We start from the raw sequence: 22,669 nt of genomic DNA, 5'->3' as shown, positions 1-22,669 counted from the left end.
GTTCATGGCTGAACACAGTCACGTTCTGGCAACTCCTGCGACAACGCTGGAACCAACCGTATTGGCCTCTGCCTTTCCATTGGACCATTTCAGCGACGTGGAGAGGGGGGATATGCTGCATGGGTAACAGCCTATGCATACCTACTTTACCCAGGCTTCGCGCACTGGAGAGGACACTCTGTTCCAGAACCACCATTCAGAGCGTGACACCATAGTCTTCCGAGACTGAAGGATGCCAACAAACTGTTGGGACCCACAGGAAGCGATATCTTTAACCTGGAGTGATGTCATGGCCGGAAGTAACATCATTAATGTAGGCTTCAAACCTAGGCCACAACCAGCCAAAGGTTCCATTACACAGCACGCTTGTGATGTTATTTTGTATAGCTCGAAATTCAAACATTCCAGTTTGGAAGTCAAAGCAGAGCAAAGACTTGAATCCTTCTCCAATTACACAGCCCACCCCCCTTTCCAGCGTTCCATCTTCCCACCTATTCAGTGTAGAGTTCCATGCCTCTCTCCCACTGGGAGTTTGCCCTGTTCAGCAGCTCTGTATCTTGTATTTTGCAATGGTGGCTGAGCTAGGTGATACATGACCCACCTGAAATTGGCTCGTGACCCACCTAGTGGGTCCCAACCCCCAGTTTGAAAATGCTGATATAGAGGATAGGAAGATTTGAAGTATCCTTGTAATTTATCATTTTACTGCCAGTTATTTGTACTAAGTGTAGTGAAGTTGAAATTCTGCATGCTCAGAGTTATACTAGGCAAATGTTTATAAAACTTTCCATTACTGCAAAACATTGGTACTCAATGTTTGGATTTTTTTTTATAAAAATAAAAGTGACAAATAAGAGTTTACAGAAGGCACAGACACTCCCCCCTCCCGATTCCAAAACAAAGAAGTTTTGCCCTGACTCTGCTCGTTTTGAGGCTTTTAAAAAACAAAGGGTGCTAGTGTTCAAACTTTCTATAACATGAGAGATAGAAATCTGCTGTTGGTTGGTATGTATAGAGCAGGGGTGTCAAACATAAGGCCCGGGGGGTGGATGTGGCCCGCAGAAGCTTTTTACCCAGCCCTCAGGCTCTCATCTGCTAAGCAGTGCTATGGTGTTACTTCTGAAAGGGCAGCCCACATGAAAATTGGGCTCTCCTATACCTTGAAATATGATCAAGATTTGCGTATTTTCTTTTCTGTCATTTGCAGCTAATGAGTTCCTAAGTTAGGAAAAGTGCTTATTTTTGGTTATGACCTGTTTAATGACATCAATTCCTGCCTAATGACATCACTTCCAGCCCTCAGCAGGCATCATGAAAGCTATTCGGCCCTCGGTATGAAACAAGTTTGACACCCCCTGGTATAGAGCTCCTAAAAGCACAACACACTGTGCAGAAATACAAACAAAGCACAACAACATGCCCTGCCCACAGGCTTCCCTTCTAAAATTAGGGAGAGAAGAAAAAGAGAAGGGAGGTTCAGCCAGGAAAACCCAAGATGAATAAATATGACTGAAAAGGTACTTTTATGTAATAACAAAGTCAGATGTCAGGTGGAAGTGCTTTTAGACAGCACATGGAGCTGACCAAATTCGAAATACTGTATCAAATATTAGACAGTGAGGTTTGAGTCACAATGAGCATGCAGAGCTACTCATCCCTCCGACACAGGCTCCAGCAACTATAAATGAGAAGTAATTGCACTTCAGAGACCCCATGTTACCAACCTGAGTCTTACAACTCAGGGGAAAAGTGAATCTCCCAAGGCCTTTCTAGTACAATCAGCTTTTATCACAAGAATTGGTCGAGTGGTGACTCATTTGGGGGCAAGATACAGAACTCTTCTAGGAAGGCAACATGTTATATTTTCCAAGCACACAAACAGCAAGAATGTGTTGCTAGGAAATGTGGTCCCTTCCATTATTGGATACTGAGTCAATGCCTCAGGTCAGAAGAAGCCTGAAGCTATGATTTGCTGAGCTGAATCATGGTTTGGCATCTGAATCTGAGTCCACCCACAACCATGGTTTGTTGGGGAGGAAAAAACCAGGATCCGAAATCACAGTATGAAGCCAAGCTGCAAATCAGTTTGTTGTTCTGCTGGAATTCACAGGCCACTGACAAACTGCAGCTAGGGACACTGAGATGGGGTGAAGCGCAAGTTTTGATTGATGGCCTAAAAAAGGTTACTATCCCAACATTTATCCACCCATCCCATAATTTTTTTCCTGCCTTTCTGTCCCTGAAAGGGGCCACCAAAGTAGTTCACACCATTATCAACCCCTTCCCCCCACATAATACATTAAACAACTGATAGCAACTAAACTCACAGACAGCATGGAGAAAAGGAATCAATAAGGGGGCATCAATTCAGCTAAAACACCTCTTGGAACAAGACTTAACCTCCCAGATTAACTGGTAGCTTTTTTTTCTAGTCAATCAGGCAGAGAAAATTTCCTGTTTTAATTTTGGTTTTACATACAAGTGACTGCATCTCTAAAAAGAAGATCCTTTCTCTAGGTGAAACATCCACCCCTTCCCCCGTGCAGGACATCATGTCTATACTACAGGAACACTACAATTCACTCTCTTCCCAGCATAATGTGAAATCAACAAGGACTCACCTCTGCTACATCTGCTAGGGACCTCGAAGCAAAGGAATCCCGCGAATTTCCATCAAGCAGACTAGGTCCCAGTAAGGAGGTGTTGCTTGTGATACCAACAGAGTTTGGCAGCGTTTTTCGGCCCTTCTCTGGGGAAAGGAAGCTTGCTGGAAAACAAATGAACAAGGAAGTTTGCACTGAATCCTTAGTTTTGCGGAAAAGGAAAACAAAGTACTCCCCCCAAATTACTTCATCTCATAGGAAAACTGCTTTCTACTCAATCAGACCACTGGTCCATCTAGCTAGTTCAGCACTGTCCTGCACAGACTAGCAGCAGGCTCTCCTAGGCTTCAGATAGTATCTGTCCTACCTGGAGACAATGAGGATTGAAACTGGGCCCTTCAGCACAGAAAGTAGATTCACTGAGCTATGGCCCAGCTCCTCTTCCAAGACATATTTAAGCTGGTACCTGTGTTAACTAGGAAAAGTTTAAAGTCAATTCATTCCTGAACCGCAGGCAGTGCAATTCCCTTTAGGTTACACCACCAACACTTTTTTTTTTTATGGTACAAAATCTGACACCTAAAGAATCCCAACAAACAAAAACTTCACATTCACAACACTTTACAACTATTATGCCATGTAAAATTAGTGCCAACATACTTAATTTTCAGAAGCTGCGTTTTCTACAGGCACACTTTGGTTTTGGGGGCAGCAGAGTTCACATAGATCAGCTGTAATCTCTCTACCTGTTTCAAGGCTGCATCTGCAGTGCATTTGAATGGCTCTCTACACCCATTTAGGAGTGCAGCTACAAGGACTTCAAATTGCATGATTAAGAACTAAAACATCTTAAAGGAGGGGAATGGTACTAGGGGGTGAAAAGGGAGGTACAAAACTGTACCCCAGTTGGAACAACCATCCCTGGGCAACCTGCTGCTTGGACACAGGCCTTGCTAATCCCACAGCCTACCATGCAACACAACTGCAGTGTGACATCCGCTCAAGGTGTAGACAAGTCTGATTTGCCTAGCTCTGCCTACTGGAGCAAGTCAGAGGTGCAACTCATCCAAGGGCACCCTTTTCCACCATAGGAAAAAAAGGAAATTCTTTGGTTCAAAGGCAGAAGCCTAGAAATAAGAGCTGTCCCCAAATGTAAATTCCCTTCTTGGCACAACTCACAAAATAAGCTGCTGAGAGAAGAGTCCGTGGAGTCATTGGGGTACCACTGTGGATCGTGGCTGGGAGAAGCAATCCAGCTTTGCTGAGGGCTGCAGGAGGGGGACGGAAGACTTTTGGAGCTGTCACTGCCATTCAGCTTAGCTGGGGATAGAGAAACACTTTCACCTGAAAAAGGAAATGGCAGTGACAAGATAGCCAGAGTTGCATGTATGGTTTTTGCACCCTTTAAAAGGAAGCAGTGGCACTTCCGCACAATTGCACCACGTGGAATGCATGGGGGGGGGGTGCAACATGTCCAGAATAATCCCCAGGTTAGAATCTCCCTGCTTGCAGAATTCTCTGCCTTTCCCATCCTCCCTCTAAGATTCCATTGCGCAGAATGCTTCAAAAACAGGAAAAGAAATGCTTGTTTAAGAGTGACCCATGCAAGTCCCAAGGTGGTGCAGTTGTAGAGATGAAAGAGGGATTAAAAATTTGAATCCTCATTTTATTTTACTTGAACATTAAATCAATGGGGGATTCTTTGCTTTATGGAAAGGCTCACAAGAAATATTAGCCGGAACTGTTATCAAAATCATAGGAGTGGAATTTTATCAAGAATACCCACAGAGTTCTGTTAAGGCCAAAGAGTTAAGAAATGGCTCTGCCAAAGAACCAGTAGTGTGTGATAAGAGGTGCAGCCCTCCAAGCTGCTACTGTCAAGGTCAAAAAGGAGCCATTCTCAAATCAAAGTGAATGCAACAAAGAATCTTGAAGCACCTAAAATAGGGACAAATCGGAGCTGTGCCAGCACTGCAGATGCTCAGCCCTTGAGCTTGGTTTAGTCTCTTACCATATTGACCAGAGCTGATAGCGATTTCGATGATAGAGTCGCTGATCTGGGTCGTGTGCTCTCCCTGGGAGAGCACATCCTCTGGGGGTCCAGGAAGTGAAATATCGAGTAGGGCGGACACATTGGGAGGAGACAGACGGGTACTGGAAGCTTCAGATGAGGGAAGCGGTGGAGTGGATACACCGTTCTGGAGTCTGGTTTTGGGAAGTTCTGGCAAAGAAAGGACTGGTGCTCCCTGTTGCAGCAAACAAAAGACACAGGTTATCAGTACACAATTTGTAGTTTCACTTGCACTCTGCTGTTAAAAGGTACAGGTGCCCCGTCAGGCGAAGAGCTGCCAATCCTATGCATATGTCTTTGCCCATTTGTGTTCCTCTTTCCAATCCTACACACAAAACACGTACAACTATCCTAAATATGGGAAACAGAAACCACTGAATGTTCTAGTTGTGATTTTGAGTTGATTTTGAGTTGCATTAAATTTATTTATTTATGCAGTGGTTCTCAGGCTTTTCAGCATGGGACCCACTTTTTAAAATGACAATCTGTCCAGGACCCACCGGAAATGATGTCATTGACCTGGAAGTGAGGTCATGGCTAGAAGTGACATCATCAAGCAGGAAGTGACATCTTTTTTATGCCAGCACCAGAAGTAATGTCATCAAGCAGGAAGTGGCTGCCATAATGGATGAAATGCAAAACCCTAAGCATGTCTACTCAGAAATATGTCCCCTTATAGTCAATGGGGCTTGCTCCCAGGAAAGTGTGGACAGGATTGTAGCCATTGAGAGTGGCAGTCTCTCACTGAACCCAGCCCTAGACATGTCTACTCAGAAGTACATCCATTCTAGTCAGTCAATGGGGCTTATTCCCAGGAAAAAGTGGATAGGACTGTAGCCCAACTCATCCCTTTCTAAATTCTCACCCCCCCCCCAAAAGAGCAGCTACTGAGCAGGGTGGGAAGCAATGAGTGAGGCAAACCCCAAACTCATCCGAGCTCCCAGCCAGGCAGCTCCAGGTGCTTGGGGTGGCGGAGGCGGCTCTCCCACTTCTCTCCCCCTTCCCCCCTCAAACGGCTTCGGAGCCTTCTTCTCTCAGAAGGGTCCCAACACTTTGGGTCAGCAGCCCCCTGCCCCTCTCCCATCCTCTTGTTCGCCTGCCCGCAAGCCACTCTGGAGGCTCCCTTCCAGGCGGCGGTGGCTGCTGGCGCTTGGGAGGGGCAGCCCCCTTCCTCCTCCTCCCTCCCTGCCTGCCTGCCGCTCACCCCCCTCCCCACAAGCTGCTCCAGAGCCTCCGTTCCAGGTGGCGGCGGCTGCTGGCACTTGGGGGGGGGCAGCACCCTTCCTTCCTTCCTGCCTGCCTGCTGCTCGCCCCCCTCCCCACAAGCCACTCTGGAGCCTCCGTTCCAGGCAGTGGTGGCTGCTGGCGCTTGGGGAGAGCAGCCCCCTACCACCTCCTCCTCCTCCCTAACTTCCTCCCTCTCCCTGCCTGCCTGCTGCTTGCCCCCCTCCCCACAAGCCGCTCTGGAGCCTCTGTTCCAGGTGGCGGCGGTGGCTGGTGCTTGGGGGGGCAGCCCTCTTCCTCCTCCCTCCCTGCCCGTCTGCCGCTAGCCCCCCTCCCCACAAGCCACTCCAGAGTCTCCCTTCCAGGCAGCAGTGGCTGCTGGCACTTGAGGGGGCAGTCCCCTTCCTCCTCCTCCCTCCCTCTCCCCCTGCCTGCCTGCCAGTCGCTCTCCTCCCTCCCCCACGCCACTCCAGAGCCTTCCCTCTTAAGGCTCCTGGCGCCTTGAGGTGGCAATCACCCCACCTCTGCTGCTCTCACTCCCTCCGCCTGCAAGCCGCTCGGTACCCATCTGCAGGCAGCGGCAGCACCATTGCCCCTTGCGGGATGCTTCCGCCAGCTTCCAAGATGGCGGCACCCACACAGTTGCCAACTTCCAAGATGGCAGCGCACTGCTCTTTGCGACCCACTGGATATCGGGTCGCGACCCACCAAGTGGGTCGCAACCCACAGTTTGAGAAACACTGATTTAATGCGTTTATATCCTGCCTTTCCCCCACACAGTGAGTTGCCAAGGTGCCCAACAAAACATAAATATATAGTCTTCATCATTTAAAAACATGTTAAAACAATACCCAAGAGTTCCACAACTGTGACGCTGCCACAGAGAAGGCCCTACTTTTTGCCACTGCCCTCCTGATTTCTGACAAGGGTAGCACACACAGAAAGGCCCCCTGTGAGATCTCATGGGGTAAACTGGCATATATAGGAGGAGGCAGTTCATCAAGTATACTGGTCTTATGCCGTAAAGGGCTTTAAAGGTCATAACCAGTATCTTGAATTGGGCCTGGAAACACGGTGGTCTGATATCTTCACTAACCACACAGACTGCCACATTCTGCATTAATTGCAAGATACAAACACACCCAGAATTGAGAGTAATGGTTCCTTTGTGCAAAAAAATATAAGGCACTGGCTGCTGGGAGTTTAGTTGATACCTCTCCTATTTCTGACTGCAGCAGCTTCTAGATCAGGGGTGCTCAATAGGTGGATCGCGATCTACCGGTAGATCGCGAGGCAAATTGAGTAGATCGCTGAGCCCTGTCTCTCCAAACTGTTAATATGTCAGTTTCATCTAGTGACTAGATGAAACTGACATATTTAGCTGATACTAAACTGACACTTTAGCTGCTCTTCAGGCATGCAGCAACAAAACTGACGAAACTGACTAGACTCCAGCAGGGGCTCCATACATTAAAGGGGGTGTCTGTCAGACACTTCCTTCCCCCCTGGTAGATCTCTGGGCCTTGCTGGGTTTCAAAGTAGCTCTCAAGCCAAAAAAGTGTGAGCACCCCTGTTCTAGATTGACATTTAAATGTCCTTGAAAACAGCCCCCCCCCAGCAGCATGAACACTGGTTGCACAGAAAACACCCCTTGCAATATGCCTCTGTAAATCTACTACAAGTTTCCGCATAAGAAGAATATACTGCTATGAAGTTTGAGCAGCTGTTATTTAATGGGCTTCTACTCTACCTGGAAGCCATCTGTGATAGCCTCCTGCGCAGGCTGTGTGGGCAGACCAAGAAACGGAACCCGACATTCACTGCTTGCACCCTGGAAAATGCAACCAAAAATGAGTTACATGGAAGTATCAGACAGTAGCAGACCTCTCCAGCCCTGCGCCCTGGGGTAAAGGTCTGCGACAGTGCCGCCCCACAGGATGCCACCCCCCCAACATGCAAATCGCCCCCCCACTTATCTGGAGCACATGCAACTCCAGGACACACAGGGGAAGCCTCCTAAAGGGTTCCCCCATGCTTTAAACTGTACTTCTGGCAAACCAGAAGCAGTTTCTGACTGTGTTGGGAGCTTCAGAGAGGCTTCCGCAGGGTCCTAAAGGTATGCGAGGCTCCGTGCCCGACGCCGTTGCCCCATCAAGTGAATAGCAGGTCCGCTACTGGGACCACACAAAGCCATCCTAGGCAGTATAGGCAAAAAAGAGGAGCAAGAGCTTATGCAGTGTGGGCCCCAGACAAGTCAAAAGCTTAAAATGCTGATTTTTTTTACCAGTGGCTGTTGCTGGTGTCTCTTCTATGTCTGTTTTTAAGACTGTGACCCCTTTGGGGACAGGGAACTAGGTACACTGCTTTGTAAGCTGCTTCTTGTTGAAAAGTGATATATAAATATTCATAATGATAACAATGATAGGCTGCTTACAGACCACAAGAAGCATTAAACCATTCTAGAGCTTTATGGAAGAAAAAACTGACCGCTACAGTCACAACAGAGCCTCCATTCTGATGCGCCACTGTTGCGTCCTGTCCAGTGACCACTGCATCTGGTGACAATGGGGAAACCCCCGACAAGCCTTCAGTATCCAGCACGGGTAAAGGACTGCCAGGGATAATACCGGCACTTTTGGCTGCCAAATCAATAGCACCTGTGAACAAAGGTGAAAAAGAGTATTAGAGAGGGCCCTTCTTTCATCAGTTCATAAAGCCAAAGTACAGACACTGTTATGACCCATCAACTTCTACAGAAAAAGTAATCACTCTCATACCCCAGACAAACATTTTCAGGAGCTTTCTCCACCTTCATTATCAATGAAAGGATTGCACTGCTGCTGGAGAAAAAGGGGGGTTTTGTACTCACCAAAGAAAGCGCTGGCCTCTGGGGGGTGCAGGGAGCCCTGTGGAAGCCCTTGCCTCCGATTAACTAAAAATAGCTATTGAAAACCATTTGCGATTCACAAATGTGAAAAAGGATTGCTATTTTTAATTCGTTGGAGGCTTGGGGAGGTTTCCACAGAGCTCCTTGCACACACCAAAGGCCAGCACTCACTTTGGTGCGTGCAAAACCCTCCTTTTTTCTCCAGCAGCAGTGTGATCCTGGTGATCACGTCGCTGCCATCCCCCTGCCCCCACAAAGACTCACTGCAGTCCCAAAGCCCCAGTACAACTTTAGGAGCCACTGACCTATAGTAAGTTTTAAGTAACGCAGTTATTCTCCAGAATAAGTTACATACCACTAGATAAAAGCATTTCCCATTGGCTCTGCTCACATTACTAAAAGTGCAACCATATGCATATTTACTCAGAAGAAAATTCCATTGCATTCAGTGAGACATGCACTCAAGCATGTCCTGCCTCAGAGTTCAATCCTATCCAATTTTCCAGCTGCAATGCAACCCCAAGATATTGTATTGGCAACCTTCAGTCTCGAAAGACTATGGTATCGCGCTCTGAAAGGTGGTTCTGGCACAGCGTCTAGTGTGGCTGAAAAGGCCAATCCGGGAGTGACAATCCCTTCCACACCGGGAGCAAGTGCAGTCTGTCCCTGGTCTGTCTCCCTGGCTATGGGCCTTCCTTCTTTGCCTCTTAGCCTCAGACTGTTGGCAAAGTGTCTCTTCAAACTGGGAAAGGCCATGCTGCACAGCCTGCCTCCAAGCGGGCCGCTCAGAGGCCAGGGTTTCCCACTTGTTGAGGTCCATCCCTAAGGCCTTCAGATCCCTCTTGCAGATGTCCTTGTATCGCAGCTGTGGTCTACCTGTAGGGCGCTTTCCTTGCACGAGTTCTCCATAGAGGAGATCCTTTGGGATCCGGCCATCATCCATTCTCACGACATGACCAAGCCAACGCAGGCGTCTCTGTTTCAGCAGTGAATACATGCTAGGGATTCCAGCACGTTCCAGGACTGTGTTGTTTGGAACTTTGTCCTGCCAGGTGATGCCGAGGATGCGTCGGAGGCAGCGCATGTGGAAAGCGCTCAGTTTCCTCTCCTGTTGTGAGCGAATAGTCCATGACTCGCTGCAGTACAGAAGTGTACTCAGGACGCAAGCTCTGTAGACCTGGATCTTGGTATGTTCCGTCAGCTTCTTGTTGGACCAGACTCTCTTTGTGAGTCTGGAAAACGTGGTAGCTGCTTTACCGAGGCGCCTGTTTAGCTTGGCATCGAGAGAATGAGTGTCGGAGATCGTTGAGCCAAGGTACACAAAGTCATGGACAACCTCCAGTTCATGCTCAGAGATTGTAATGCAGGGAGGTGAGTCCACATCCTGAACCATGACCTGTGTTTTCTTCAGGCTGATTGTCAGTCCAAAATCTTGGCAGGCCTTGCTAAAACGATCCATGAGCTGCTGGAGATCTTTGGCAGAGTGGGTAGTGACAGCTGCATCGTCGGCAAAGAGGAAGTCACGCAGACATTTCAGCTGGACTTTGGATTTTGCTCTCAGTCTGGAGAGGTTGAAGAAAGGAACCCTTATCTGCATTCCAGCTGCAATGCAACCCCAAGATAAGGGAACAAATGTTCCCATACCTTAAGGAGGCCTCTGGGACTGCCTCCACATCACAAGATGCAGTGCACGCCCCATTGGCACAGCTGCACCGGCACTGGAAAATTGGACAGGATTGGGCCCTCAGGTTACAGGCACACAAATAAGAGGCTGTAAGATCTTTCATTGATCTAGCAAATTATCTGGTAGCTACACAGTAGCTGTGTAACTGAAAGTCTGGCTTTGATCAAAACCAATTCAGGAAACCAAACTTTGCCCCCATAAATGCTTAAGTGCACTGTTTCACTCAGGAAAATACTTCATTTATTTGCAGTGGTGTTCAGGAGTGAGTGAGTAGATATACAACAATGTGACCTGCATGCCAAAAGCATATTAAGAACAGAAAGCAAGAGAGACTGTTACATAGTTCTGATGTCCATCTCTAAACTGCAGTGCTCCTGCATCTTGTTCCAAATGGCTTAGGTCAAAATTTACTTGGTACTCATGGATCAGAACAGAAACCCAATGAGGTTCGGACAGACATGTGGATGGCAAATGCTACTGGTCACCACTTAGCTCTTCAGAATTTTCCAACTCAACAAACTTTCTCCAAACATCCTCTTTCTAATGAAAAACCTACTAGACAGATGGTTGGTGGCTTGGGCTGGAAGGACCTTGGGAACGATGGGACGGGACACAGCAGCTTTCGTAAGCGAAGACTGGATTGGTCGAAAAGATCCTCTTCCTAAGAATGGAGAAGGAAACATCAGAAGTTCAGAAAGAAAGCAGAAATGTCACAGCTTATCAGTACCCAAAGCAGCCCATTCGTTGGCTGAGGTTCTGTTCTGAGCCCTTCCACTGTCAGAGGTTTGGTTGGATGATATGGGACAGAGCCTTTTGGTTATAAGACCCTAGGTTGTGGAATTTTCTGCCTCTGGGGGCCTATTTGACCCCCTAACTATTAGTTTTCCACTGCTGGGCAAAGACTTATTTTGCTTGCCAGGCATTCTGATTGTTTCCCCTGCTGCTCTCTCTCTTTTTAATTTGATACTGTTCATTGTTTGAATTGTTGCATTTTTGTTTTCATTTGATAGGTCTGTCTTACTGCCTGTGATGTAAACCACCTTTAGGGGCCAAAGGGCAGGCTATAACTCTCCAAATTAAAACAAATGAACAGTGGGTAAAAATTTGAAAGACAGTAGGGCAGAGATCATTTGCAGAGAGCACGTACACAATGGCACCTCACCTGTTATAGAAGAGTTGGATAAGATGGAGAAAGAACAGACATGCTGGGAGGGATTTCCAGATGGCCGAGGAAGCAGAGTTCTCTGAGAAGGAAAGGCAATAAACTTTTAACACATAAAGGGAAAGTTATAGTCTACGCCAGGTGTGTCCAAAGGTTTTGGCAGGAGGGCCACATTGTCTCTGACACTGTGTCTGGGGCCGGGGGGGGGGGGGAAGAATTAATTTACATTTCAAATTTGAATAAATTTACATAAATGAATATATTAAAGATGAACTTGTATGAATGAATGAAGGTCTTGCAATAGCTCAAGGCCTATAAAAGGCCTTACGCAAAGCAAGGCAGGCATTTACTTTACTGCTGCTGCAGCATCACAGACGTGAAACAGCAAGCAGTGGAGGAAGCCCTCATCCCACAGCTCACTGAGAGGTCAAACAGTCGCCCTCACGCTGAGAGCAGTTGCATCGGGCCAGTGCGGGCTCCAACAAATCTCCAGAGGGCCAGAGGCTCATTGGAGACTGGGGGCTCCCTGAGGGCCGCATTGAGAAGCCTCGAGGGCCGCATGTGGCCCCAGGGCCGGGGTTTGGGCACCCCTGGGCTTACAATCTTGTGCCGTTGCTACTAATGTTATGTTTTTCAATCAGATGCTTAACAGAACAGAAAAACTGTATGTTGTGCAAGGAAGGGGTCAGACAAAAGTCAAAGATGCACACCTCTAATGGCCATGGATGGGGTAGCCCATCCAGTGGGCTGAATAAGGTAGTTGCCTCATGTAATAGATGGGGAGGAGGAAGAATCCAAGTCTGCCCCACCCACTCATCTCTGCTGCTGCTCCTCCCACTCCCTGGATTGGAAAAGGAAGAGGGGGATGGAGCAGAAGAGAAAGAGTGAGCCTGATGCTTGGTCCACCACTAACCTCTCCTCCATGCTTCCTTTTCTGGTCTACCTCCCTCCTCCTTTTTTTAATTCAGGGAGCAGGAGGTTCAGAGGTTGGGCACCTCGTCAAGCAAGGGGAAGCAGCATTTGGCAAACTCCCTCAGGCATAAAGAAGCCTTGGGCCAGCCCTGCCACTAAGATGTCAATCAAAGAGCACCAGACTGTTTGAGACGACTCCAGCTTTGCAATACACTCCAGCCCCAACCAACCCAGCATCACACAATGCTGCCTTTTTGGTGGGTTTCCAGTCACTTCTCTACAAATGCTTGCGTGTGTTTCTCCTGATGCGGTTTTTAGTTACTGCTGGAACAGCCAACACGCTGAACATCCTTAGCAGCATTTCTACAATAGATCTATTTCTACAATAGACCATTTCTACAATAGTGTGGACAGTCGTAGTAGGAACCAATTAGGTCAGGCTACCAGAGTGGGTGTGTGTGTGTGTGTGGGAGGCAAATGAAAATGGTTGAACCCCCAACAATTTGAAATGCAGAGGGTACATTCCAATTAGTATTTTTCTCTCACCTGCACTACCAGAGGCTTGCGCAGGTGCCTGCTACGCAGTTTCCGTGGCTTTGGCAAGAAGAAATCAGACTGCATCTGAATAGAAACGAAGACACAGAAAATAAAATTTATGACAGTCAATATTATGTTCATCCAAAAAACACAGGAGCGGCCTGGTTATGAGGCCAGATGAATTCCCTACTTCAGACAGCAGGTTGGAGAAGGCAGCAAACCACCACTGACCTTTTATTCCTCCTTTTCCTAATTTCTCACCTGGTGGCAGCCAACCTTTCTGCCCCTTCTTTTCTCCCAGGTGAATTGGAAGGAGAAGAGGAAAAGAATAGCAACTGTGTGTGCTTAATTTTGAAAGGCAGAGGGAGAGAAAGAAGATGTAACATGGGGAATGCCACAGTAGGGGAGAACAAGCAGATGGGTGGGAGAACAAAGTGCCAGTTGCAGATGGGGGGGAGGCTTAATCAAAGCACCTCCCGCAAAACCAAATCCTCTCATTCAATTAACCTCATTGAGGAACTCAAGTCTTGACTACGGTTCTGACCATACAGGCTTGAACAAAAATGGTGGCAGCAGCATTTCTGCCACCCACCTCATTTCTGAATCCTGATCCACCAACTGAAGATCTCAGATATGAACAAGAAAAAAATATTTATCAGTCTGTGATTCTAGTTATCATGTTGGCAACCTTCAGTCTCGAAAGACTATGGTATTGCGCTCTGAAAGGTGGTTCTGGCACAGCGTCTAGTGTGGCTGAAAAGGCCAATTTGGGAGTGACAATCCCTTCCACACTGGGAGCAAGTGCAGTCTGTCCCTGGTCTGTCTCCCTGGCTATTCTAGTTATACTCCTCTTAATAAAGATACAGTATACATTTTGGCATTTCAAAACATTAAAATACTTCATAAATTCAACTGGATTCACTGGATCTATAATTCTACCTGATTCTTCTCCCTCGTCCAGCTAAAAATATTACTTATATACCACATTCTCAGTAACCAACCCACAGCCAGTGGGTCAGCTTCCCCTCCCCCCCCCACTGGAAACTTAGCACAATTCTGGCTGCCATGAAAGGACGTCAAACCATTTTAAAGTCTAACTGCTAATCAAAAGTTCTAATTTTACTACTCTGTATACAAATATGGTGTGTTTATTTTTATCAGCAAAAAAGTAATGGGTTAGAACAGTGGTTCTCACACATTTAGCAACAGGACCCACTTTTTAGAATGATCATCTGTCAGGACCCACTGGAAGTGATGTCATGACCAGAAGTGACATCATCAAGCAGGAAAACTGGTAACAGTCCTAGGTGCAATCCCACCCACACTTACCCAGGAGTAACATTTTTTATTACAAAAGCAAATAAACGAAGAGCTTACACTGATCGTGTCCAAACGCTGTCGGAAGGTCAGTTCTGCTTCTTTGCTTTGCAAGAACAGCTTTCCGTGCCTGCTGTTGGGTGGGAGGGTTGTGGGAACTGCAAAGAGGCCCCCGTCTCCATCGGCGCTTCCAGAGCTTGAAGGGCCAGCCACCAAGAGGGGTCTAGGGGGATTTCTCAAACCTGGAAAGAGAGTGCAATAAAAGGACACAATGGCTCATGAGAAGCGCAGTCAGGACAGGTTTTCATTTGGAAAAGCCTTCTGAGGCAAAGGATCACTGACAAAAGAAAACTTGCCTCCATGAGTCTGCTTTTTAAAGGACAAAGAATAAAAAGAAACAGAAAATCTAAATTATTTTAAGGAACTACAAGCTATACCCATTATGAATCTAGCAGCCCCGATCATGGTTCCTCCTAGAAAAACCACTGAGAATGATCACGTGGTGGACTGGCCGTTGACTAACATAAATGGACACAAGAAACTTCCTTTTATTGGGTCACACACACTATCCCGCTAGTCCAGGACTGCATACACTGTCTGGCAGCACCTTGCCAGGTTTACAAAGATGAACTCTTTTCCTATTCTACCTGGAGACGCCAGGATTGAAGCCAGGGCCCTTCCGCCTGCAAAGTGGATCCTCTATCATGGAGTTAAGGGCTCCTCCCCAACATTCAACTCAAATGTACACTGACACAGCAGTTGGCGACACCAACTTCAGTTCTAACTTCATCCTGCTTCTGTCAAGCTCTCCCTTTCACATTCCTATCACAATGCAAAGATCTAATTTCTTGAGAATGCTTATGTACTGAAATATAGCTATGGTTAATAACACTGACCAAGTAATGCATAAAAACAAAAATACAGCATTAGTTAATATTACATATACTGATGTGCAACACATCATAGCCACCCTGGTTTCCAGTTTCAAAACTGGTAGGAGGACAGGAAAAGAACTGGAAAGGGATTCCTCTCCACAATGGAGAAAGAACATTCAGCAAAGTCGTGCCTCTAGAGCAGCCATTTTCAACTACTGTGTCGTGGCACACTAGTGTGCCGCGAGTGGTCCACAGGTGGGCCACAGGAATTTGGGGGAAGGTCATTTTTAATAGGGCCAATGGGAGATGTGAGCCCCCACTGGCAGCATGGTGTGCCCTGTCAATTGTCAAAACCCTGGTGGTGTGCCTTGACCATTTTAGTGCCTTGGCAGTGTGCCATGAGATGAAAAAGGTTGAAAATCACTGCTCTAGAGACTGATGGGGGACATGACCCTTCACAAGATGTCCTCCTCTTTGAGGAAGAATTCGGATTCCCTGCCGCAGAATTTGCACAAATCTAAACCGCGTGACAGTGATGGCTGGCAGAGGATAGGCACTGACAGCATACTTGAGGCACCAATGACTGCTGTTACACAGCTTCAGTTTATCACCGTGACCGACTCACCTGAGGAGCTGGAAGCGGCACTGGGGGAAAAGGTCTTGTTGCGGAGGGCAGGCTGATTGCGGGCGCAGCCTGGACTTCTCGTACTGATGGCAATCACCTTCCCAGGAGGGGTGAGAGTATGTTCCTCTTGGGAGGGCTTTATGGGGGATGTTGCAACCGAGTTCATTTCAGGGGTCTGAAAAGACACAGAGGAAAGAGCTACCGTATTTTTCGCTCCATAAGACACACCTAGTTTTTAGAGGAGGAAAACTTACTTTTAAAGTAAGCCTGCCGTCCCCCTGTGGCGCCTGCGCAAATGAGGACCTTGCCTCCCGGTGCGGACCTTGCCCCCTTTGTTCTCTGCCTGCCCTCCCCCTGTGGCGCCTGCGCAAATGAGGACCTTGCCCCCGGTGCGGACCTTGCCCCCTTTGTTCTCTGCCTGCCCTCCCCCTGTGGCGCCTGCACAAATGAGGACCTTGCCTCCCAGTGCGGACCTTGCCCCCTTTGTTCTCTGCCTGCCCTCCCCCTGTGGCGCCTGCGCAAATGAGGACCTTGCCCCCGGTGCGGACCTTGCCCCCAGTATTCGCTCCATAAGACGCACACACTTTCCCCCCCTTTTTGGGGGGGAAAAATGCGTCTTATGGAGTGAAAAATACGGTAAATCCCAAAGAAGTGCATTAAATAACAGCACATGCTTACCCTGAATATGGAGGGGGAAGTGTAGTTATTTGGACACGATGTACACAAGTTCTAGGTACATCAAAGCTCCATGTAATAACAGAAAACATGCTATGTTATTAAGTCATGGGGCTTTCCATATATTTCTTACATCTGCAGTTTTGGGTGGTTGATATTAAGGAGACTGAGCTTTTAAAGAAATCTTTTGTTTCCAGTCTGTCTACTTCTTAAAGTGTAATTCTATGCAAGTTCACTTAGGGCACAATCCTAACCTACTTTCCAGCACCAACATAAGGGCAATGCAGCTCCGAGATAAGGGAACAACATTCCCTTACTTCAAGGAGGCCTCATGAGTGCCACCTAACTGTAGAATGCAGCACATGTCCCACTGGCACCACTACTGGTTAGGATTTGGGCCTTAGAAGTAAGTCCCGCTGGGGTCAATGGGGCTTGCTGCCAGGAAAAGTGTGCTGAGGATTGCAGCCTTAAACCAATTACTTGCTAGGAAAAGTACCCTGCACCTGTTCAGAGGTTGTCTTTACCTGCTTAGAAAAAGTGAACTAGTAAAACTGTTGGTGGGCTACGTTTTGCATTCAAGTTTGCAAGACTTGATTAAACTGACTAAGGGCCCAAACCTATCCAATTTTCCAGCACCGGTGCAGCTGCAATGGAGCCCCAAGGTAAGGGAACAAATGTTTCCATACCTTAAGGAGACCTCTATGACTGCCTCCCCACCACAGGATGCAGTGCATGCCCCATTGGTACAGTTGCACTGGCACTGGAAAATTGGATAGGACTGGACCCCAAGAGTGCAATCCTAACCAACTTTCCAGCCCTGACATAGCTGTGCCAGTGGGGCATGTGCTGCATCCTGCAATTGGGGGGCAGTCATGGAGGTCTCTTCAAGGTAAGGCAATGTTTGTTCCTTTAGTTCAGAGTTGCATTGCCTTTACCTTGGTGCTGGAAAGTTGGTTAGGATTGTGCCCTAAGAGCACAAGCCTATGCTTGTATACTCAGAAGTCCCACTGTCTTCAACAGAGCTTACTCTCAGGAAGGTACACATAGGATTGCAGCCTAAAGCTGCTGGCATTGTGTGCCAGTGGTGGATCATTGCACAAATGGATCATTGCACAATTTTTTTTAACTTTTCCTCCACCAAACTTGCTGCCCACCACACAGATGACTATGCTATTTATATTTTTACAACATGAATGTTTCTCAATTTAATCATTCGCTTTCCTGTATTTTATCTGCAATGCAGCACCACAACCATGGATGGGGTGGAGTTATTCCTCAGACCCCAAAACTACTATAAGCCTGCTCACCCACCCACACTTAGGAATGGCCTTATACAGGCAGATCCTGGGTCCAACTACTTCAGTAATTTTTATTTCAGTTGGCCTTCCCCTCTTGTTTGGGGGGCTAGCTTGGTGTTTCTATTTGCTGTTCATATTATTGGTTTATTGCTTTCCAGTTGTATTGTTTTGCAATTTTATTGTTTTTAAACTTTAGCTTGAGAATCGCCCTAATGAGAGGGAAAAGCACAGTATAGGGGCCCACCCCTGGAGGGGCCTGCAGCAGGTTTGCTCCACCCCCAGATGGGAGGCCTCAGATTGGCTGGAGGGGGGAGGGGTTCCAGCACCCATGTCCTCCTCCTTAGCAGGGCTGCCACACCTGGCTTGGGAGCAGGAGCTGTTCACCTCACAGCTCCCTGCTTCACACTGCCTGCCTCTCATTCCTGGCTTCCCTGTTTTATGAAGCAAGCCCGCCCCCTTTTGGCCCCTCCCCTCCCTCCAGGTGGGGCAGAAAAGGCCTTTCCTGTTCCTGGCTTGTTTCCTGCAATGTTTCTTGTTTGCCCTGCCAGCCCCCTCTGTCTGGTTGGGGTGAGCCAACCTTCTTTGCCCCCCTCAAGGGCAGGGAAGCCTCCCCACCCTGGGCATGGGGTGCCTGCTCCAGGGTAAGTCGGGGGTCAGGGCATCTGGGAGGGGCCCAGATACACAGGATATAAAAATAAAACAATTTTCTCTATGCTGATTAGCAATCGTTCTCTAGGGTTTCCGTGGTAGGTCTTTCCCATCCCTACCTGGAGATGCTAGGGTTGAATCTGGGACCTTCTGCATGCAAAGCAAGGGTTCTCCCACTAGGACTCTTCCCCAAAGTAGGGGAAGACATGACATGTTTACAAGAGTGGCTATCACTATAATCAAATAACATTATAAATGTTATTTATAGTTGTATAAATGTTGTAGTGCTTTTGAGCATTTAGAGGAGTTCACATATATTACCCTGATGTCATTCTCACCCTTCAGATAACAAAGTATTATTATACCCACACTGCAGATAGGAAGGACTGAGAGGGAGCTCCTCGCCACAAGGCTATCTAAGCAAGTTCACTGCAAAAGGTCAGGTGCTTCCCGATTCATAACTCAGTACCAGGTAGCCTGAACCTAACTTGCACTGGAATAGGCAGGCTGAATGGCCTGTACTCCCCTTACCCCACGCTGTGCCCCAGCCACCCCTGTGGAGCTACTTGGATCTGCACCAGCAAGTTTGCTAATGCAAATCTGTGGCCCATGTAAAGCTAACTGAAGCTGGACTAGATGGGCCTATGGCCTGATCCAGTGGGGCTGTTCTTATGTTCTTAAACTACAATTCCCAGGAAGCCTTGCAGGTCTCTTGTTATCTGGTGTGCTCCCTGGGGCATTTGGTGCGCCGCTGTGAGATATAGGAAGCTGGACTAGATGGGCCTATGGCCTGATCCAGTGGGGCTGTTCTTATGTTCTTAAAGGGCCTGGGAGGGGGATTAGGATTCAGCCTGTGCTGCTGATCCTGTCCCATTCCCAGGACCAAGCTGCCTCCCGGTCCACTCTCCTCCCAACCAAAAATGCCCCCTCCACACCCTCTTGCCACCCTCTCCCACCACCTGCACTGCCCTGCCTTGGCCAGCAGAAACATAACCCTTCTGGGTCCAGATTCTGCCTGTGGGGGCTGGTGTGGACCTCTGTGATGGCCTACCCTGTTCAAGAGCAGTCGTAAACGTGATTTACAGCACCGTCTGCAACACTCCTGGGCCGGCACAGAGCACATGAGCCAGCCGATCATGCAATCAGGATTGTGCTCTTAGACACTGCACCGCACCAATTCTCAGTTTGTGTGATACTTACTGGCTTGGGATTAACTTCAGTGGAGATGAGCTTCAAGAGGCAGTTGAGGAGTTTCTGTTTGTGAAAAGTGGCTGATGGAGGACCAGAAGTAGAGTCAGGCACCTGCTCCCTGGAATCCTGGCTTTCTGACCCCAAGACAGCCAACCAATCGTACTCTAGCTGCAACTTGCTTGGCTTGCCCATCATGAGGTAGACTTCAGCCAAAGTAAGGCTCTCGGAGGTCCGCAAGCTCCATCCCTCCTCTCTGACCTGCTGCACAAGACGGCTTGGGTCATCCTTGAGAGACTTTGCGACCGATTGTCCCTGAGGTGGTGGCAGCGGTGAGGCGTTGAGCTTCTCCTGAGAGTCTTCCATTACTACATCAGGCAGCTCTTTTGTACAGGTTTCTGCTTGTGGTCCACAGCAATGGAAGGCCTGAGTTTCAGTTCCGGACGGGCCACAGCTGGGCAATGCCACCCCACCTCTTGTCAGCTGCACTGGACTGAGGTGGCCAACCTCTGTGCTCCCAGAAAAGGGCCTCCCGGGAGGGGAGGAGGCCACATCTTTCCCATTCAGTTTGTCTGTGCAAAGACACTTCTCTGGGACAATGAGGTCCTGGCAAGACTTCATGTACCGAGGAAACGGGTCAAGCAGAGAGAGTTCCTCCAAATCTGGAGGGATGCTGCCACAGTCACAGTTTGCTCCACCGGAAGGCAATCCAGTGGCCGACACAATGGCTGGTGTTTCCCTACCCTCTATACAGTGAGCTGCGACAGCTGGCTTCTCAAGACTCCCACCTGGGTCCTGAAGCCCAGAAGGTGGTTTCTCAAGACAGTTTACAATGCTGAGACCTGGTGGTGTCCCTTCCGTAAGCCCCGTCTCTGGAGAGCAGTCTTCAGTGTTTGCCGTTACGTCCAACGTGGACTGAGTGTTTCTGCTTCCATCTGTAGTGCTCTCAGCCCTGGCTCCGCTCTTGCCCTCTGCACCACGGGGGTATTTCACCTGCCCTCTGGCTATCCCCTGACCACTCTGAATGCCTAGAATCTGGGCAGGAGGCAGCAAGTGAGAGTCCTTCGTGCTCTGCTTGCACCTGCCAGATTCCTGCCAATGCACTGTGCAGAAAGCTTTGGAGTGTACAACGCGGGCAACCCCAGGGAGGGGGGCAAGTGTACAGTTCTCTCCAGGGAAGAGATGGAGCATTGTTTTCTCTTCGGAATAGCTGCCACTTGCTTCAGAATCTCTGGAGTCTTGTAGCTGCCTTTCTGCTAGTGTTTTACGCTAAATTTGGGACGTTAAGGAGAACAGCAACATTACAAACAGGAAATGAAGCTTCCCTACAAACCTCCCAATGACCGAGAGAACAAAATCTTTATAAAACAGTGGTTTTTAAAGGTGAATTGCAGAGCGGCAGCAATTAAAGGACATGCTGATCATTGATCATTGAAAATAAAAGGAGGAAGAGGCACAACAAATATTAATGATCTAATAAACATTAGAGACATTCTGGTTTCAAGAATGTGATGCAAAGCGCTATCAAAAGGAAGGCAGAAAAGTCTCTGGATAAGAAAAAAAACCCAGAAAGGATACAATGCGCACTTCGTGAAGAGCCCACTTCTGTTTCAGGAACTCAATGAGGCTGGATACCTTGCGATGGAGCTCCACGATCATTCTTGCAAGCCATGCAAGAAAAAAAAAAATAATGGGGAAAGAGTCAGCAAAATGGAGTCCCATTGATAGCATGGAATACATGACACAGGTCTGGTTCAGACAATGATCTCAACTGGTGGCATAGCTGGAGGGGGGTGGAGCAGCCAGTCTGGCAGGGCGGCTCAGCGCGGTGAGCAAGCAGCCCCTCCATTCGGAGCCATTCCCAGCGGGGGGAGCAAAACAGAGCCGTATGGAATGGCTCTGAAGGGAGGGGCCACTTGCCCACCACACTGAGCCTCACTGCTAGACTGGCTGTTCCCCTTCAGCTACGCCACCAATCTCAACTATGGTTTACGATATAATGAAAGAGGGGTAGCAAGTCTCAGGGTAATGAGGTTCCCCTCCCTTCTCTTCTACGTATGTGAATGAAACTTTCCACTTCTGACTAAACCACAGTTTCCTGTTACATATGAACTCGGAAAAAGTGCTTTATCCAATTTTTATTAACTAAGGCCCAAATCGTAACCAACTTTCCAGCACTGACATAGCTGTGCCAATGGGGGATGCTGCAGTTGGGTGGCAGTCACGGAGGCCTCCTCAAGGTAAGGGAATATTTGTTCCCTTCCCTCAGCGCTGCATTGCCTTTCCCTCGCTAATGGAAAGTTGGTTAGGACTGCATCCTAAGACAAAGATCCTACCCAGAGTGAGATTAGTTACCAGAGTTCATATGTGATAAAAAAAGGATTTAGTCAAAAGTGAAAGCATACACTTTCACTCACTTCTTAGGATGGGGCAGGGGAGGACAGAATACTACAGGAGAACAAGCTTGTTACAATGCATTTGCTATGATACACCATGGTTCAGGTGTAATCTGAAATAGGCTACAGTGAAAGCCAAAAAACAAAGATTATCTCTCTCTCTCTCTCTCTCTCTCACACACACACAGGCTTGCAGTCCCTGTGTTTCATCCACCCAAGGGATAAATACAGTAAACAAGACATAGGTTTCTCAGGGATTGCAACAGAAGGATGACAGGCCCTACGACATTCTTGCAAGTAAGACGTGAGGGGGAAGTTTGCTAGCAGTGGCCACAACAGCTCCTGGGTTGAGCCAATAAAATGGAAATTCTGGTCTCAAAATTGCTTTAAGTTTGGGCCCCCACCCAACTTCTCCTATAAGCCTCTTACTTCTGGATACCTGAGACGTGGATTCTGGGCTAGACTCTGCACTCGGGCCCATGCATGATTGTTCCTTGGTTGCAACTCCACAGGGACCTTCAGTGGAAGACGCACCGGCTTCTGATCCTCCTCATCACTAATGCCTAG

The 22,669-nt window shown here is 48.1% G+C and overlaps 1 protein-coding gene across 3 annotated transcripts in view; it reads right to left on the bottom strand.

The window, feature by feature from the left end:
- Nucleotides 1-22,669, bottom strand: part of CRAMP1 (cramped chromatin regulator homolog 1) — a 51,005-nt gene that overhangs the window by 6,070 nt on the left and 22,266 nt on the right. For all 3 annotated transcript variants that reach the window (XM_066640767.1, XM_066640766.1, XM_066640765.1), the window contains exons 8-20: nucleotides 22,542-22,665; nucleotides 21,285-21,366; nucleotides 19,719-20,975; nucleotides 15,898-16,072; nucleotides 14,458-14,639; nucleotides 13,090-13,164; nucleotides 11,632-11,713; nucleotides 11,026-11,130; nucleotides 8,386-8,555; nucleotides 7,649-7,729; nucleotides 4,615-4,849; nucleotides 3,783-3,947; nucleotides 2,622-2,767 (exon numbers count right to left, since the gene is read on the bottom strand). In XM_066640767.1, coding sequence (XP_066496864.1) covers nucleotides 2,622-2,767; nucleotides 3,783-3,947; nucleotides 4,615-4,849; nucleotides 7,649-7,729; nucleotides 8,386-8,555; nucleotides 11,026-11,130; nucleotides 11,632-11,713; nucleotides 13,090-13,164; nucleotides 14,458-14,639; nucleotides 15,898-16,072; nucleotides 19,719-20,975; nucleotides 21,285-21,366; nucleotides 22,542-22,665 — 2,879 coding nt within the window. The remainder of the gene's footprint in view (nucleotides 1-2,621; nucleotides 2,768-3,782; nucleotides 3,948-4,614; nucleotides 4,850-7,648; nucleotides 7,730-8,385; nucleotides 8,556-11,025; nucleotides 11,131-11,631; nucleotides 11,714-13,089; nucleotides 13,165-14,457; nucleotides 14,640-15,897; nucleotides 16,073-19,718; nucleotides 20,976-21,284; nucleotides 21,367-22,541; nucleotides 22,666-22,669) is intronic.

The sequence above is a fragment of the Tiliqua scincoides genome, chromosome 13 (genome assembly GCF_035046505.1).
Source record: "Tiliqua scincoides isolate rTilSci1 chromosome 13, rTilSci1.hap2, whole genome shotgun sequence".
Taxonomy (NCBI): Eukaryota; Metazoa; Chordata; class Lepidosauria; order Squamata; family Scincidae; genus Tiliqua; species Tiliqua scincoides.
The sequence above is the reverse complement of the archived record's forward strand: the minus strand, read 5'-3'. Positions and strand labels throughout refer to the sequence as shown.